The sequence below is a fragment of the Poecilia reticulata genome, chromosome 16 (assembly GCF_904066995.2).
Source record: "Poecilia reticulata chromosome 16, P_reticulata-male-v2, whole genome shotgun sequence".
Taxonomy (NCBI): Eukaryota; Metazoa; Chordata; class Actinopteri; order Cyprinodontiformes; family Poeciliidae; genus Poecilia; species Poecilia reticulata.
Window position 1 is genome coordinate 8,182,054 of NC_088845.1, and position 16,966 is coordinate 8,199,019.

The following is a 16,966-nucleotide window of genomic DNA, read 5'->3' on the forward strand; positions in this document are numbered from 1 at the left end:
CCCTTCAATGTCCCTTTAGGGTTTCCATACATGTTCCAGTCAACATAAATAATAAATAAAGATTTGTCAAAGGCTACAAGATTCAAATGCATGAATGAACTTGTAATGTATTAACACTGAAAATACATACACTTCCATTCAGTTTACACACTCACCTCATCTTTAATGATATAATAGTTTTGGGCTTTTAGTTGTGATTTGAGTCTGATGTGTGTTTGTCCTGACTGAACACCAAGTTATGCCAAGTTTCATTCATCTAGCTGCTATAAAGTTGATGAATTTGGAGAGAATGCTCATAATTTGTCATTATTCAAGAACTTAATGCAAAGCCACAGCCCCATTAATAATGAAGCAAACCCCTTACCCTGGCTATTCCCTTAGAGAATAGACCTCAAAATAATTTTGTTAGTTTCTAAATCACTGAATGGCTCAGCACCAAAATACTTTAAAGAGCTATTGTTGTTGTTGTTAGATGAACCTTTCAGACCACTCAGGTCTTCTGGTTCAAGCTTACTCTGCATCCCCAGAATCAGAACCAACATTCAGTTTCTATGCTCTACTAATTTGTGACAAACATCCAGAAAATTGAAAAAAAAAATAAAAATACTGAGTTCCTATAAATTAAGTATAAAAAAACCCCCATCATGTTTTGAGCACCACTGCTTTTTCACTCAGTCTCACAATTTACCGTCCTGGGTCAGCTGAACAGATTGGGCAGCTAAAAAAAATCTGACTTTTTTCTCCTAATTCTTATCTCAGGTTTCTGAGATTAAAGTCAGAATTATTATTTTTTTCAGTGGCCCTAATCCTCTTCCAAATGTTTTGACAAGTTATTGTGGAAGATGACAATAACTTAGGGATCTTATTCCTTATTTCTGTTTTTACCACTAAAGGTAGCTGGCCCTGCATAACAGATCAGTGGGCCTAGAGAACTGTAGTTTCAGCCTGTTCTAACCTGTTCTGTGTTCATCTTTTTGTTGAGGAGTCCGGCCTCTTCGTTGGCCTTTTCCGTCTTCATCTCCACCACAATGTTGTTCACCGGTGTAGCAGCCCTGAAAAGAAAACACGAAAATCACTGACTACAAGTCAACAACTACAGAGATGACATATTTGGTGCAATCGGTTTACTGGTTAATCTAACCAACCACAGAAGACTGTGCTTTTTATTTTGCTCAAAACAGACAAAGCATGAGCTCAGTACTGTCAGAGTTCATGCCATCTGTCTCCTCATGTCATCTACTCACGCTTCCTTCTTATCCTTCTCGCCGCAAATCGTGGTCTTCTTGCTCAGGCAGTAGATGAAAGCTACCAGCAGCAGAAGAAGAAGAACGCAGACCACCACGGCAATCACCACAGCGCTGGAGCCTTCCTGCTGCTTCTCAGCTACAGCGCCACAATAGAGGGAATGATGGAGGGGAAGGAGGAGGGTGGGGTGAGGGGTTGGTGGGACAGTGGGGAGCAGATTTAAGGGAGCGGGGGGGAAGGGAGGGATGATCAAAGTGAAGAGGTGGGGGAGTGGGGATGGAAAAGAGGGGAGTTTTTGATTTGCAGGGGGAGAGAAGAAGTGCGTGGGGGGTGTTTGATTTGTGAGTTGATGGGGGGCATAGGGAAGGATTGGTGGAGGGGTGTTGATTTGATTTGGGAAGGATTAAAAAGGGAAAGGATGGGAGTTGGTGGGATCCAGGTGAAGAGAGTTAATAGGTGGACAGGTAGGAGGGAGGAGATAATAAGGGAGTGGGGGTTGGGATGTGGAGTTAGACTAACTTCTGAATGCAATGGTTGAAATGTGATGGGACCCAAACACAGGGCCAAGTTCCTCAAGGAGAAAACACACAACTGACCAGAGCCAGAAAACAACACTGAACATACTCACCCATCGCTTCACACTTGTATTACTATAATTTTGAGGACAAGACATGACATGACAGACGTGTTTTTGAACTGACTTTGCCCTGTAAGGGCAAAAGCAAAAATGGGATTTTATGGTTATTATAACTGCTTTTATATTTTTTCTCCTGGTAAATGAAGAAACATGCTTTCTTTTATGGAGCAGTTTAATAGGAGGTTTGATGATAGACCGTTTCTTGGCTTGCAGTGCTGACATTCTGGCATCTCATCTGTTTGCCTGGCAACCACACATTAAACACAAGACTCTAGCTAAATTTTTGCTTCTGGTTGTGAAACATTATGAGACTCTTTATTAGGTTCTGTGGGCTTTCTTAGAGTCAGTCCTACCTCCAGAACCTTTTTTTTACAACTTTCCCTTATGAACAAACCAGAAACAAGTTAGTGGCATTGTGAATTGTTGTGAGATGAATCAGATATGTTGTAAATTCTTAACTAATGAAGTCACTTTTAACATAACACAAGACATCTGTCAATTATGGGACTTATTTCTGTAAAAAAAATGTATTAAAAGCAACAATCAAAAGGAAAAAAAAGTGTATTGTAGACTGTATTTCAACTTGGAAACCTAAAATGTTTTATTAAAGGAAGATAATTTCCCAGTACCTTTTATTTTACTCTTGCAATAAACCATGTGCTTTTTCACTGTGAGATCCAAAACCAGGCTATTTAGGTAAATGCTGTCCACCAACTACGACACTACAGCCAGAATGTAATTGAAAACAGTGAAGTCAGATTAACACAGCAATAAAACTAGACTTTTTCACAGCAGTCATGGCTTACTAGTAGAGGTGTGCCGATCGATCGGCCACCGATCATAATCGGCCGACGTCCGTGAAAAAGTGTATGATCGGTGATCGCCGATCCACGGTCTCTTGTTGCCGATACCGATCACCTGCATCTCATTTCGCAGCCTGTCTGTGCAGCTGGTCTCCTCTTTCCTTCACACTGCGCAAACGCGCAGCAACAAATCCTAAGCGATGTGGAACTATAACGCACTGAGTGAATGGGGAAGTTTGCGCGTTGCAGCAGAAAACTGAAGCACATGGGGTGAAGCATATCAAAATGCATCTTTCGCTGTCCTAACATGAGACAGATAATCTCTGAAAAAATAATCAATCTCCTCCCTGTTCTGCATAATTACTCCGCTCAGTCAGAAACAGCCAATCAAAACTAGCAGTAATCAGCTAGCCACCATGCTAGCAGGAAGTTTTCATTCAGTAACTCAGGATTGTTTATTTTAATGGATCCTGTATTTGCCTTTGAATGTTAAGTTTTATACTTGAATTTTTTGGGGAATGTTGAGAGGTTTTATTTTGGCTCTTTGCATTATTTAGCCTCTTCATAGCCTTCATATGTTATCAGTCTGTTAAAGATAGTATTATTGATAGCAGTACAATTTGCAGAATGCCTGTTTTGTTTTTTTCTTGGGAAAAGTTATTAAAAACAAGTTTTTGTCTAAATTAAGGTGAATTCATAGTTACTTTTTCCACATAATGTAACCGGTAGTGCTTATGATTAAAAAAATAATTATGTGATCGGTATCTGTGATCGGTATTGGTGATCGGTATTGGTGATCGGCCCTCATGGGTGATTGGAATGGGCAGGAAAAAACCTGATCGACACATCTCTACTTACTAGCTAGGTGAATTCACTCCAAACCTAAATTATTAACTACAACAGATTTTAAGCTAACTGCCTGAGTCACAGAAGGAATGAAGGAATTTCAGATCCAAAAAAAGCTGTGATTTTTGGCAAATGACTTCTCTTTCATAGCGATTACCCTTCATTGCTTATGAAGAAATTCTTCAAATTTTTAGAAAAGTTGCACATTTAACACATTTTGAGAAATGTACTCATTTTGAAGCAAGAGGAGCTCTATAAACTCGGATTATAACCCTACATAGCATAGTCATAAATTGAATGTTTCATAGCAGATACTTTCTACACCTACTTCAATACTCAGAAAAAGTTTGTAGCCATCATAAACACTTAATTAAAGCCTATGTATCACATCTATAAGAATCAATAATGACACAAATGCATAGCAGTCCTGGAGGTTGTGATTTTTGAAGGAATCTAACTGGGAGAGGACTGAAACATCACGCTGGGAAATTTAACCAGCAAGAAAGTTTCAAAACCTCACCTATTCTTAAGATTCCATCCTTAAAGTACCAACTATCCTCTGGAAATGTTTTTTGGAAAACATTTCTACTCCTCGAAACAGATTTAGTCCTGGCTCAGTGTAAATGGTGGTTAAAAAACAAGAACAAAGAATAAAAGCTATTCAAATTGGCAGATTCCTTGAAAAGGCTCCAGCAGTGGAAATGTACTTTTAGGTGTATTTTTTATTTTAAAATAATTTTTCAAGTGAAGGTTAGAACTTATTTTGGTTATTTATCCTAGAAAGTAAAATGACAAATGTTTTCATAAAAAAACTAAAATAAAAATAAAAATCTCAAAAGTTGGAAAACAAAATTTTCCAAAATCCAGATTGATTTACTGTGAAATAAGGCAAGAAAACCCTCATGTTTATGTTTTGTATCAAAAATAATATAGTCTAAAACATTTTATTCTAGTGTCAGACCATAAAATGGAGATGCAAAACTAAGATAATTTAAGATAATATGATGGTTTATCATCATCATATTGGTAAAAATGTGTAAGTCAATGCTTCCAAAGCAGCGGCATAATCACGCAGCAAAACATCTGTTTCAATTCTCTAATTGTACTGTTTGAAGATGATATTTTCCATCGTCTCCATCCACCTCTCAGCTGTCAGATAAAAACTGCACCCCGTCCAGCCTTGATTCTCACAGGGGCAAATTGTTGCTCACCCTGCAGATATTGGCTAGTGAAACCTAGTTGCATGTTTTTTGTATTTATTTCCTGACTTATGAGGATAAATCTGACTTAAAGCATGTTTTCTTGTCGTTCCCATTCTGAAGATTCTGTCACATTGTTTTCATACGCCAGGGAAATAATAAGACACGTATTATTAACTATCAGCTCCCAGACACTTTGATATGCTTATATTATAGGAATTGTTAGAAGTGCCAAAATTTGCACTAATTTTGCACAAGTTTTTCAGTTTGAGGTCATGCTACTACCATAAAAGATTTCGCTAGGACAAACGACCTTCGTTCATCTTTGTCAGGTATGCCAATAAAATGTGGAAGACATCATTTTCAGGCTTATTTTGTTATCCACGGGATTTTATGCAATTTTATTTAACCTTTATATTATAATACTAATACAGTATGTTGTTAAAAGACATGAAATATTGAGAAAAGCTTTTAAAAAATATATAAAACTTTTCTGTATTTGCAGTAAGGAAATTTTAGATGAAATAATTATTTGACTGCATGACTATAAATAGTAAAGCTAAATAACTAAAAGTCAGTTTAAGAAAACTTTGGGCTGTGCATTGTGCAAGCAAAAAGCTATTTATCCTTCTTATAACGTCCCATTTCTTTTGTCCTCGCAACTATAGTAAAACAAATAGGCTGCAAATACACGAAAACAACAACTGCTCTAAACATAAATACATTAACCTGTGTGTGTAAACAGACATCAATACACACACAGTAACTTGCAGCTCTAGACAAACACCAGAGACACGACATGTCAGTAGGGTTAGCCATACAGACCTGACGTAAGCACAGGGTTTCCAGAGAGCAGCACTTTGAAAGAAAGAGAGTTTTCAGTCCCATTGCATAGCAAAGCAACAACCACAAATGACACACACACCACTGATAGCATTCGCACAAAAAAGCCAAAGCTACTCTATCTACATACAGCGCCAGGAAAAGGAGAAAAGCAGAAAATAGAAGTGCAGTTGGAAAAAAGGGGTGACCAAGAAGACACAGTCAGGAAACAAAGAGAGGAATGGAAGGAATAGAATAGAATAAAATTCTTTATTGTCCCCAAAGGGCCACAAAAACTTAGTTGCATCCAGGAAATATTGGACAGACATCATACAAAGGTGACAAGAGAAGAAGAAGAAGAAGAAGAAGAAAAAGAACAATATACAATATCCACAGTGTTCGGTAGCAAGAGGGCAAATATACAAGATTACAGTACGACAGAGGAAGATGCGTATTCTGAATGTGTATGTGTGTGTTTGTGAAAGATGGTGGGGCTGGGGCAAGAGGAGATGGATGGATGGGAGGTTTCTAGATTACAGGGTCTATACAACAAAGAGTCCTGAGAGAAGAAGTGAGGAGAGGAGGAGAAGGAGGGAGAAGGCTCTACCTTCAGCTGTGTTTGCTGCAAGAGAGAACAAGAGAACAGAAGAGAGATTCGGAGTTATGTTGCTGCAGCATGGCTGGCTGCAATTAGGTGGCGGCAACTGTTAGTAAATCAACTCCCAAGTTTGTGATACCTTGCTGGATTATAGATACACAAATGTCAGAAGTGATGTAGTGGAGGAAAGAAGCTAAGCTGCGAAACCACTCTGGCATAGGTTCTGGATTAATACAGAGTCTGTTAACGTTTGTGCAAGTTACAGACACTCTCACATGAAAAGAAGCAATAAAAACACCAAGAGATTACAGTTTAGTTGCAACATTTACGTCAATTTTAACTCTTTAGTAGTAGTAAATATTCTGTTTATTATACTCATGCTTCAGATAAATTTAATTTGAATGACAACTTGAGTAAATTGAAAAATAAAGTTTTTTACATGATGATTTATTTTACTAAAGAATAACAGCTATTCAAACCAACCTTATGTTTGAACTGTAATACTCTACTGAGACCAAGATGTCAGTCATGTTAAGCCAGCACTGGAAAAACACTTGATACAATGTGATTGTGGTTTCACTTAAAGTAACAATAGGTCCAGACCTGTGAGACCTTCTTTACTTTTCTACATGCAATGTGGCAACCCTAGATAGCCTAAGAGAGTCTGACCCTCATGAAATGTGTCAGTCATTTTCAGCGGTGCTCAGAATTTCCTGTTATTTTTCCATCCACTAGACTGTAAAAGTAATCTACTGAAAATGCACACTCTGTTCTCTGAAATTGCAGTGAAATGTATGGTAAATGTAAGATATCTTGGTTGTTTTTTTATAAAATAAATTGTGTTGAAAGAGGGAAAGACAATTTTCACACTGACCTCGTTTGACAGCTACAGGGAAGTCCTTGCTATCTTTTCCGAACTCGTTGGAGACCTCGCACTTCACACCGCTCTTTATGATCTCAGGAGTGGCTTTTAGGGTCAGAGAGCCTACCACCTTGTTCTCTTCCACTGAGACAGACTGGTAAAAAAAAATGGAAGAAAGAAAGCAGTGAGGGGAATGCACTATTAAAATTTAAATGAATTGTTTTACCAAGCCCCAAGGTTCCCAAACTATGATCCCACTGTTGGTACTTGGGCTGGTTTTAAATGTACTCAGAGGAAATATTGCTATTAATTATTTGCAAGCTTAATAATAACTAGGATGTAATTGATGACAGACAACCAGAAACAGCTACTTATGCTGTAGCAGAAACTTGGATCTGGGAAGGATATGAAATAAAACTTAACCTTCTTGCATTTCCAGGTCAAAAAACATGTAATAGTTGTTCAGTTTACGTCAATTTTAACTCTGTAGTAGTAAACACTACCAGGCTAACAGCTACCACTGGTAAAAGCAACTAACATGTTGCATTTTATTTTTATTTTCAAACACAGTCACTAAATATTTATTACATGAGGTTTAATACATGAGTGTGTGTGATTACTATGTCAGTGCAAAAATGTGTAAATAAGTATTGTTTTTTTTTTTTAAATAGGCTGCATCTTAATAAATTAATAAATGAATCCTATTGTAGCTTATGGTGATATTATTTACAGGAATGTTTCCATTAACTGGAGATGATCTCCAGTTAATGGACTGTTTTTGTTTTTTCCCATGTGCCTCGTTCAGCTTTCAGCACTTTAAACTCTACCTTCTTGCCAACTGTCCAGTTGACAAGTTGCTCCATTGGTACCAAAACAATTTAATTACAAGACAATCATTGGCAAAACTGTTTTTTTTACCACTGTCGCTTAGGTTGATGTTAAAAGGAGAACTAGTTCTCAGTCATCTCACCTGGTCAGATAAAGTTTGAATTAAGTTTGTTGAGCCAGGGAAACATCAAATATATGCAGGATACCTCCCTTCTATGACTTCCTGTGGATATCAGTGGATTAAGGGTAGGTGGTACTTGTTATAATACATTTAAGAACCTCTGACTAAGACTTGCTGTAAAGTTAAGTCAAGTCAGTGAACTAAGTCCTGCTTGTTACGTTTTGTACTTAATGCCAGAGTGTGATTCCTTCATTTTCCCTATGCTCTTACAAATTATCACTCGAGCAAGTTAAAGGTTCTCGTAACTTTGATCTAACATGCATCATTATTTTCACCTAAAATTATCCAGTTTTTCTGAATGTTCATTAAAATTTAATCTTATGATAAAAGCCAAACTCCCTGTGTAAAATCTTTTTTGCTGCTTCTTGGGGAATATTCACTGAGTTCTTTATCGGGGCTTTTTTTTTTTTTAGAAGAATCAAGAATAAAAATGTGATAATGTAATGAAAAATTTTAAATTCCATTCTGACACATGGAAAGAAACATTTATTTTCCAGGAACCCTGCTGTGTTTTCAGATTTGGAAGTGGTACAACAGAAAGTAGATGCAAAGGATAAAGAGCTGATTCATTTTGCTTCTGTCTTTTTTTGAAGTGGTTACCTGCTTTCCTTGGGTTGACCAGGTAAACTGAGGTTTGGGAAAACCGTTGGCCGAACACTTCAGGGTCAATTCATCTCCTTCTTTTGCCACCTCCCCAGCATGAGGGGTGTCAATCTCTGGTTTTCCTGGGGAGGGTGAGAGAAAGTTGTGATTAAGCAATGCAAACAATAAAGGAATGTTTCAAACCAAACACACACTGTTGAATTTTGTGATTTAACGAATGACAGGAAGTGATAGCCACATTTCCTCTGCAGTGCTTCCATCAAACATACAACATGCTTCCTTTAACTGGAACAATGCTGAAACATTAGCATTGCTCCACTGTTCACTACTATTCTCTAACAATAGGGTATACTTCGGATATTTAAGCTTGATAAAATGACTGTGTAGTTTTTTTTTTTTTAGATCTGTTGAACACCAAATGTGATGAAAACATATTTTATTGACGCCACCATTATAAACCACAAACTGCAATGTATTTTTTGGCTTCTATGTGAAGGAACAACGAAAGAATGCATATTGATGGTGAGCCTCAAGCTGAGCAGTTCAAGTATCTTAGTGTTTTGTTAAAAAGTGATAGCAGGAATGTGTGGCACATGGTTAGAGAGATATGGGGTATAATGTGCCACAATGTGAGTATTGCTGTATTCTGATGTGATGAAGAAAGAGCTGACACAAAGAAATAAAACTCTCAAATTGCTGGTCCAACTCTGCATTTGGTCAACAGGATCATCCTTCTCCCTCTTTGGTTTGTTTATTATTAAAAAATATGGAAGTACGTGTCCATCCACTTCTCTCAAAACTTTTTTAAAGACAGAGCGAATAAAAGTAACTTTCTTCTCTTACTTTTTCTCAGATAGGATGTGCAAGGTTTGGATGAATATTTAGAAATCATCTGGGTGTGTTACCTTTCACCGTCAGGTTTACACTGGCCTGAGCTGTCAGTCCCGGGACTTCTGGAACGCCGCCAAAACACACGTACTCGCCAGCATCTTTATAGGCAACACTTGCAATTGATAGAGTGCCATCCTGAGAAAGCACTACGTCGCCCTGAGGAAGAGAGAAATGCTGTAATAAAACCGGTTGGATTCACAGTATCACCCCTTTCATACTTTCTTTATGCTCCGTCTGTTTAAAATTGAAAACAGAACAGCACAGAGAAAATCTAGACGGAGGGCTTGGTGTTGTGCTGGGAAAGCAGGGGAGCAATCTTCACACACACTGTTTGACAGTGCAGTGATAACAGGTCATCCTCGGTGATAAACCTTTCGTTTGCAATTCTTCTCCTCTTCTTCTCATAGGAATCCTTCCAACTCGGAAACAACATATTCCCAACACAGTTTCTACCGTACCCACGAGACACAACAACAGATAATAAGACTGGAACAACAGGCCTAACGCTGCAGGAGCATCACACACATAACAAGAGCAGATGCTGGGGTAAATAGCAAAACATTAAAGTATGATCGTATGTAAATAGAGATGCTTCAAATAGTGTAAGAAAAAGAACATATTAACTTAATAGGTTAGTCACAGGAAATAATTACTGAACAAAATCAGTATAATTTGAGAAAAAACTGACAGTATTGAGTCGAGAACATATAATCTAAAGATACCTATTTATTTATTTATTTGATTTTTAAGCAGGAAAAGATTAAATGAAAGACTCAGCATAATTGCTGTTTTAGAGCACGTTACTGTTCCACGCAAAACACAAAGATATGCAACATAACATCACAACAACATATACTGTAAGACACACAGAGATACTAATTTACAAAATAACGGTGATCACAAACAGTGTTGTGGAACAGATGACGTGCATGAGTCGTCTTAGTGCCAGTGCCGAGATGGACTTTATATGTTGTGGAATGTCATTCCATGCTTTAGTATAAACACAGAAAAATGATCTCTGGTCATAAGAGTTTTCAAAGTACTGACCAATACTGACCTCAGATGTATATTACTACCTTGTAAGTTATTTAATATGTAACCAAAAAAACTTTGAAGTTTAAATAATTTTGTGTTTGAATAATGAAAATGCTAAATTGCATGTTAATGGGCATGAAAATTCGCTTTAGCTTTTATTTTTTCTTGCTTTCACTTTTTGTCTGTTTTGAAGAATATAAGTAAGGTAAAATAAAAATAATAATTTTGATAAAGTTGACTTGTTTCATGTATTATCAGCTTAGGTTTATAATATCTGAGAAAAATAATGTAGCAAATAGTATTTATTGAAAGCCTATTTATTGAGGACTAATACCCACAGCAGCTCTACACCATCCTCTTTCTATTTTGACTATTAAACATCAGAGTCATAAAGAGTCTAGCTGTATTCTTCCACCAATAAGAAAGCTGGTTCAGCCTTAATGTACCTTCTTCCACAGCACGGTGTGAATTTTAGACGCCTTGGTCTTACACTGCCACTGAACCTGCTTTCCCAAATCGATAATCTGATTCCCAGCGGGAGTGACGCTCATCTCGTCAATGTCTAGAGAAAAGAAAACAAACAGACGCTTAGCAACATGGATTGAGACACCTTGAAATCTGAGGTTTGGTACAGAGAGGGTAAGGAAAAAATTTTAAATAAAAAAAAACCTGCTCATCCATTTAACATCCATGTAATAAGACTCCAGAAATTACAGTACATAACAGAGTATTGAATCTTAAACTTACTCTTAATTTAATCCAATTCTGAAGCCAGAGTTAACAATTTTTCAAGGCTATCAACGCTTAATGTGTGTGATGAGATCAAATTAGACACTGTGGTGGAGATAGCATTAAAGCAGCAGATGAACTGTGAAGAAGTGAAGCAGATATTGAAACCCTGAAAGGATTTTATTATCGCTAATTCCATGCAAGACTTTTAAATTTAAGGATTTATGACTCAAATGTGAAAAAAAAAAAATCTTAAAAGAATGATTCACTGTTAGGTTGAAATTATTTTTTTTATGCATTGTACTTTGATGTGCATTTGTGTATGTGTCTGTCTCACTCACAGTTGACAGTAAGGACCGTGGTGTTAAACTTCTCAATCACGTCTGAGTCGTAGTCGTACGTAGAGCACTTGTATGTACCGGAATCCGTACGCTTGACATTCCTCAGTATCAGAGAACCGTCCGCACCAGGAATATTCTTTTCCTGTAAATTGAATCACAGATTTAACACCTGAATGATGAAGCCAGCTAAATATGATGTGAAAGATCGATAATCTTGACGTGTTTACATACATCTTTCGAAAAGTCAAACTCAGGCTGTGGGTTTCCATCCGTTTCACATTTTAGGGTGACAGTATCACCCTCTTTGACCACAGTTGGGTTGAACAGATTAAACATAATGTTTTCAAAAGGATCTGGATGACGACAAGAGCAGATGTGGAACAGGTTGAAAATTCAATCAGTGGTTAAAGCTACAGTTATACTTTACATAAAAAGATGAGCATGACATTACATTACAATCTACAACCATTGGAGTTGAGATAATTATTGTCTGTAACAGCACCTGAGATATTTGGACAGGTTTTTATGTGCTTTTTAACCCGCAGGTTAGGGGTCAGTCAAGTATGGAAATACCATGGTGATTCAACCAATGCAAATGGAATCAGAGTAGTCATAAGCCCTCCTTATCTAAATTAACCAGGTAGATGGCTGCTTTTGCTTTGGATTTTATTAAGCACAGTTGACCAACAACTGTACTTAAAATTGTTTTTACTAAAAAGACAATTTTCATCCACTCCTTTCATGTCCTTTGCCCAGGGCTAAGATGGAAGACAACTTATTAGACACTGCAAAGGACTTGAGACTATAAGGTGGAGGTTTGCCTAAAAGCAGCAACAAATGACTCTTATCGTACAGCCAGTACGATAACTGAATGGTTTCGAAGAAAGTATTGTTATGTCTTACAACAGTCAAAATACTGGGAAAAAAAATTGAGGCAAGACTTCAAATGTATTGTTCTCTGCTCTGACTGGAGCTTTGGCAATTTTGCATTTTTAACTATTCTATTTATACTATTTTGCTGGGAAGCAGCATAATCTTTATTGGAAATTGCTTTGTTATCTGCCGTTTCCATGTTCTATCTGAGGCAGAACGAGTGTCCAAACGTTCCGATTCCTGTCACTGTCCAAATGCACTCATGTCACACTAACAAGTAAATCTAAATTTGCTGAAAATGTGTTCTGTTTGTATAAAAAAAATGAAACAAACCCCCATTAAAAACACCCAAGCACCAGTCTTTCTGTATTCACTCAAACATTCAGCTCCCAGATTTTCACTCACAGTTAAGATCAATTTTCATGGGTTCAGACTTCTTCTGGATGTTCTTGTTCTTCTCTCCTGCCAGGCTGTACTCCACAGTACAATGAAACGTAGAGTCCTTGTCGGCCTTCGTGGGCTGCATGTACAGTGTGTTCTTTATGGTGTAAAGACCCGTAGTCTCCTTCACCGTAGAAAGAATCATGTAGGTCTCTGACAGAGATTAGTAAAACCATTAATCATGACATAAACGCCTTTGAGTGTCTTAAGCAAAACAGTATCAAGCTCCATCGTCCAGAGGACACATACTTTCCCTTCTGTCTTTGATCTCAGGAAGAGGCTGGTTGTCTTTGAACCAAATGATCCTTGGAGAGGGGAATCCATTCTTTGCTTCGCAAGTGCCGACCTGATTCCAATTTGAGAAAACAGAAATTACAAAGTGATATCAGTTGAGAAACTATTTGCTGAAAGGATTTGGAAGGTTTTCCAACTGGTCCAGCTCTGACTGGTGAGAAACGGTTTGAAATGCAGAAATCTGATCTTATTTTCAATCGGAGAGTGCATCGTACCCTAACACTAACGTTTTGCACCACAACACTCTTTAACTGTAGGAAGACAAAATAGCTATTTTCAATATCAGTGAGATGATATCACATCCAAATTTTCATCTGGACTTAAATTAGACTTTAAATGGCCATGTTAAGACATTGCTTTTGTTGTCCTTAAGCCATTTTGTGACATCAGCACTAATAATGGCCACTGTCTCAAAACAAAGACAAAAAACTAAGTTTATTCTCCAGGGGAAAAAAAACCCCAAACAAACAAAAAAAAAACAAGGATTATTTTTTTGTAGTAATTTACATTCCATTCTGAATATTTGATTACAAAACAACAACCCTAAAATCTTGGATAATAACAATCACCATCCAACACAATGTTAAAAATTTTCAGCATCGACAAATAAAACTTTTGAATCCAACAAAAATCAAAATCAGAATCAGCCTTATTGGCCAAACAAGGGATTTTACTGGGGGTTTCAAGTGTTCACAGTGTATATACATAAAATATACTGCTCAAAAAAATAAAGGGAACACTTCAGTGTTCACTTAAATGTTAAAGTGTTCCCTTTATTTTTTTGAGCAGTGTATAAATGTATAAGCTTTAGAGGAAATAAAATAAGGTAACATGTACACAAGATGAAATACAAACCTCTGAGCTGAACTGTTGTGTCACTGAGATGGCCTGAGACGGTTTTTGGATTTCTGGTTTCTGGGGAGCAACTGAAATGAAAAAGAAAACAACTATTAATCATCAAGAGAAAGGGGTTTTTAGATATCATATGCAAGTGCTCACAATCACTGACTTCCCACATTTGTATTTCAAACCACACGCCCTCTGACCCTGTTAATTAAATCTAGTAGTAAATAACCTTGCTCATAGTATTCCTTTGCAAACCGGGTTCATCTGCGTAGATAAGAGTCAGACAGGGAAGAAACTCCCACTTCCTACTCCCTGCTTAACACAAACACACACATTCAGCCACAGGTGTGAGCTCCCCCATTTATTTCTCTCCTTTATTCCCAAGCTGACTTGTCCAAGGTCATTTTATCTCCTCCTGCAGCTGTCGACTGTGCATGGAAATAAACAATAGATGGGTGTTTCTTTTTCTCAATCCTTCACAGAGATCTACAATTTTCAATCCCCTCCTTGTCCACATACGTGTGGAGTGTTTGGAGAGAAAGAGACTATATTTTTTTTTTTGAAATTAAACCCTCCAGATGGAGTTTCTGTCCTTCGTAGCTCCATGGTGAAGGACCTCTACCCTCTCAAGGACTTTCTAAAAGTACTGGCAGGCCAAGGGAACGGGAAACTGAGAGTTGTTTTTCTTTTGTAACACGGTTCCAAATTCCCTTGAGAACTGTTTATATTCTGGACAATAGCAGTGTAACCAGATTTATCTTCTCTTCCCTCCCACATATAAAGCAATGTTTTCAGCAAAAAACTATTTGGTTTTCTGTAGCTGATTGTAATTTATGAAAACTTGGCTAGAGGAGGAGAAAAAACAGCATAAAATAAATTATGCTGGTAACCAGTATTACAGTATTCAAATGTTTCAAAAAGTAGGATTTTGAAGTAATTCTGATGGTCTAAAGACTTTTTTCATAAAATGCCAGAGACAGTGCAGGAGTGGCTGATGCTTTCTCCAGATGTGTAGAGTACAGAAATGCAGCATTGTCTTCTCACTGTCCCATTGTCCTCAGACAATGGGAAACACACTATTTCCTCGTTTACAAAAATATTGTCTGATTGGAAATGTTTCGAGTCTGTTTGAAATCAAGAACTGTCACAACTTCTCTCACTCTAAAATTCAAATAAAGTTTTATACTGTTACAGAGTGATTTTGTTGGATATAGTGGCTTTTGAGACAATTTTATTCAACATCTACCGCACCACAGTAAAGCCAAAGATCTTTAAGCAAAAGCTTGATGTCCTGAGTTCTGTTGTGCTCCTCTAACTCCTTCTTTTCTGTTGTCTGTATTCAGATTTAGTAGCTATGCAGTAGCCAAAGTTACACATTCAAGCATAAAAGAGTTACTCCGAGGCTTATTCAGTTATTGGTAGTAGATTGGCACTCTTAAATCCTGGGTATGAGCATAAACAATAAATAAGTGCTATTACATTATTGTTGCAATATTATGCCTGTGATTTTTATCAGAAAGCGTGATAATCAATATTACATTATGCATTATGTTTTTTATGCTATAATGTGTCGTGTTATTGTAGCGTTTTTGACAAAAAACTATTACACACTGTCACTATAATATTTTCCCTCAAAGTTACTGTTTGAATATCATACCTGATGCCTTTTCACAAAGTAATTGCTGGTTTGCATTTCAGATATTATTTAGCAGAAATGTCTAGTTATTGTGATAACACGCATATAACAATCTCATTGTTTAGTCATGTAGCATTTTTTTTAGATGCTACCTGACTATATGGTTGTTATTCAGTATTTAAAAAAATAAGAACAAAATAACAAAAATAAGAACAACTGAAAGTCCAATACAAGACAGAAGTAAGTGCTTCTCATTTAAGATTACATGGTAAGGAAGGAGCAAGGAAACATCGCTCTGCACCAGGGTCAGGCCTTCGCATGACGGTGATAAATCTTGACTCTTATTAGGAAGAGATATATGAGACGTGACAAGTATGATTGAACTATTCATCAATTATGCCTAGTGCCATTAAACTGTGGTTAATTGACCTCTGGGGAACTTGTCAAAGGAATTTGGGATCAGCGAAAGCCTAAAATTATAACACATAAAAATAAAAAAACATCACACAAATGTTTTGGTTCTTGAAAGGTCCAGACTATTGCAACAAATCTCTCTACATCTCATTTAGGAGACTTAAGTGTAAACGCATACATGTCTCAAATCAATTCAATATGCATTAGGTGCTTAAGACAAGCATAAATGGACACACATAAATCTCACAATTTTGAAACCTTTTTGAAAGTGACACAAAAAAACTCAGCATAAGTTACTTTTGAAGTTCAGTAGGAATGTTTGATGCGTTAAGGAGAACTGGCCTACGTACCAAACACTTCAAGAATGGTTTCGCCTTCTCCAGACCCGTCCTTGCCGGCAGTGACCTGGCAGTAGTATTTGTTTGGATCTGAGGGTTTCACAGACTTGATGGTCAAGGTGAGGTCTTCTTCGAGAGTGACTCGACCAACCAGAGGAGTACCGGGGTCGCTCATTCGCTCGCCAGAATTTGTACGATAGGCCACTCTTATTCTTTGATTATCAATCTCCTGAAAAAGATTTAAAGAGAACAAACAAAAAAACAAAAAGCTGAATCTCTGACAGTGCGCTTTGTACTTTAGGAACTTCAATGTAAAAATGCTTCTTATGTGTAAATATTTTGACACAGTATATAATCCACTTACAATGTGCCAACCAACAACAAAACTTGGCAAGGCTGTGCCAGAAAATGTACAGGGCAGTTTGGCTGTTGTTCCTCCGTCCGCCTCCACCTTCGGAGTCACCTTCACAGTTACAGCGCCACAGCAAACTGGAAAAAGAAAAG

At 37.2% G+C, this 16,966-nt stretch overlaps 1 protein-coding gene across 3 annotated transcripts in view; it reads right to left on the reverse strand.

The window, feature by feature from the left end:
- The window catches only part of bcam (basal cell adhesion molecule (Lutheran blood group)), a 65,956-nt gene that overhangs the window by 2,491 nt on the left and 46,499 nt on the right, over positions 1 to 16,966 (reverse strand). The window contains exons 2-16 of one of the 3 annotated variants that reach the window (XM_008431160.3): positions 16,827 to 16,951; positions 16,475 to 16,691; positions 14,084 to 14,154; positions 13,184 to 13,280; positions 12,899 to 13,087; positions 11,852 to 11,973; positions 11,621 to 11,762; positions 10,997 to 11,112; positions 9,530 to 9,671; positions 8,622 to 8,746; positions 7,025 to 7,166; positions 6,160 to 6,174; positions 5,556 to 5,588; positions 1,245 to 1,383; positions 956 to 1,052 (exon numbers count right to left, since the gene is read on the reverse strand). In XM_008431160.3, the coding sequence (XP_008429382.1) occupies positions 956 to 1,052; positions 1,245 to 1,383; positions 5,556 to 5,588; positions 6,160 to 6,174; positions 7,025 to 7,166; positions 8,622 to 8,746; positions 9,530 to 9,671; positions 10,997 to 11,112; positions 11,621 to 11,762; positions 11,852 to 11,973; positions 12,899 to 13,087; positions 13,184 to 13,280; positions 14,084 to 14,154; positions 16,475 to 16,691; positions 16,827 to 16,951 (1,772 nt within the window). The remainder of the gene's footprint in view (positions 1 to 955; positions 1,053 to 1,244; positions 1,384 to 5,555; positions 5,589 to 6,159; positions 6,175 to 7,024; positions 7,167 to 8,621; positions 8,747 to 9,529; positions 9,672 to 10,996; positions 11,113 to 11,620; positions 11,763 to 11,851; positions 11,974 to 12,898; positions 13,088 to 13,183; positions 13,281 to 14,083; positions 14,155 to 16,474; positions 16,692 to 16,826; positions 16,952 to 16,966) is intronic. The other 2 variants (XM_008431161.3, XM_008431162.3) reach the window with 2 other exon arrangements.